This window comes from Eimeria mitis, genomic scaffold (assembly GCF_000499745.2).
Source record: "Eimeria mitis Houghton genomic scaffold, Emh_scaff1235, whole genome shotgun sequence".
Classification (NCBI taxonomy): Eukaryota; Apicomplexa; class Conoidasida; order Eucoccidiorida; family Eimeriidae; genus Eimeria; species Eimeria mitis.
The window spans coordinates 4,428-4,629 of NW_013568364.1; the positions used below are offsets into that span (position 1 = coordinate 4,428).

Sequence of the window (202 nt, forward strand, 5' to 3'; positions counted from 1 at the left end):
AAGTATGGGCATATGAGCTGGCGTTCTCTGTGTCTTCGTCCTTCTGCTGCTGCAGTAAGAGCAGCAGCAGCAGCAGCAGGAGCCTTCAACAGCACGGGGCAGCCGCTGCTGCTGCAGCTGCAGCGGCCCCCATCTCCTCTTTCTTTTTGTTCTCCTCTGCGCTCCCCTGATTGGGAGTTTACTTTTGCTGCTGCTGCTGCTG

At 57.4% G+C, this 202-nt stretch overlaps 1 protein-coding gene across 1 annotated transcript in view; it reads right to left on the minus strand.

Moving 5' to 3' along the window:
• EMH_0032520 (uncharacterized protein) overlaps positions 1-202 on the minus strand; it is a gene marked incomplete at both ends in the record, with an annotated part of 4,486 nt that overhangs the window by 3,243 nt on the left and 1,041 nt on the right. Inside the window, one exon of the mRNA XM_013494644.1 lies at positions 1-83. Within this exon, the coding sequence (XP_013350098.1) occupies positions 1-83 (83 nt within the window). The remainder of the gene's footprint in view (positions 84-202) is intronic.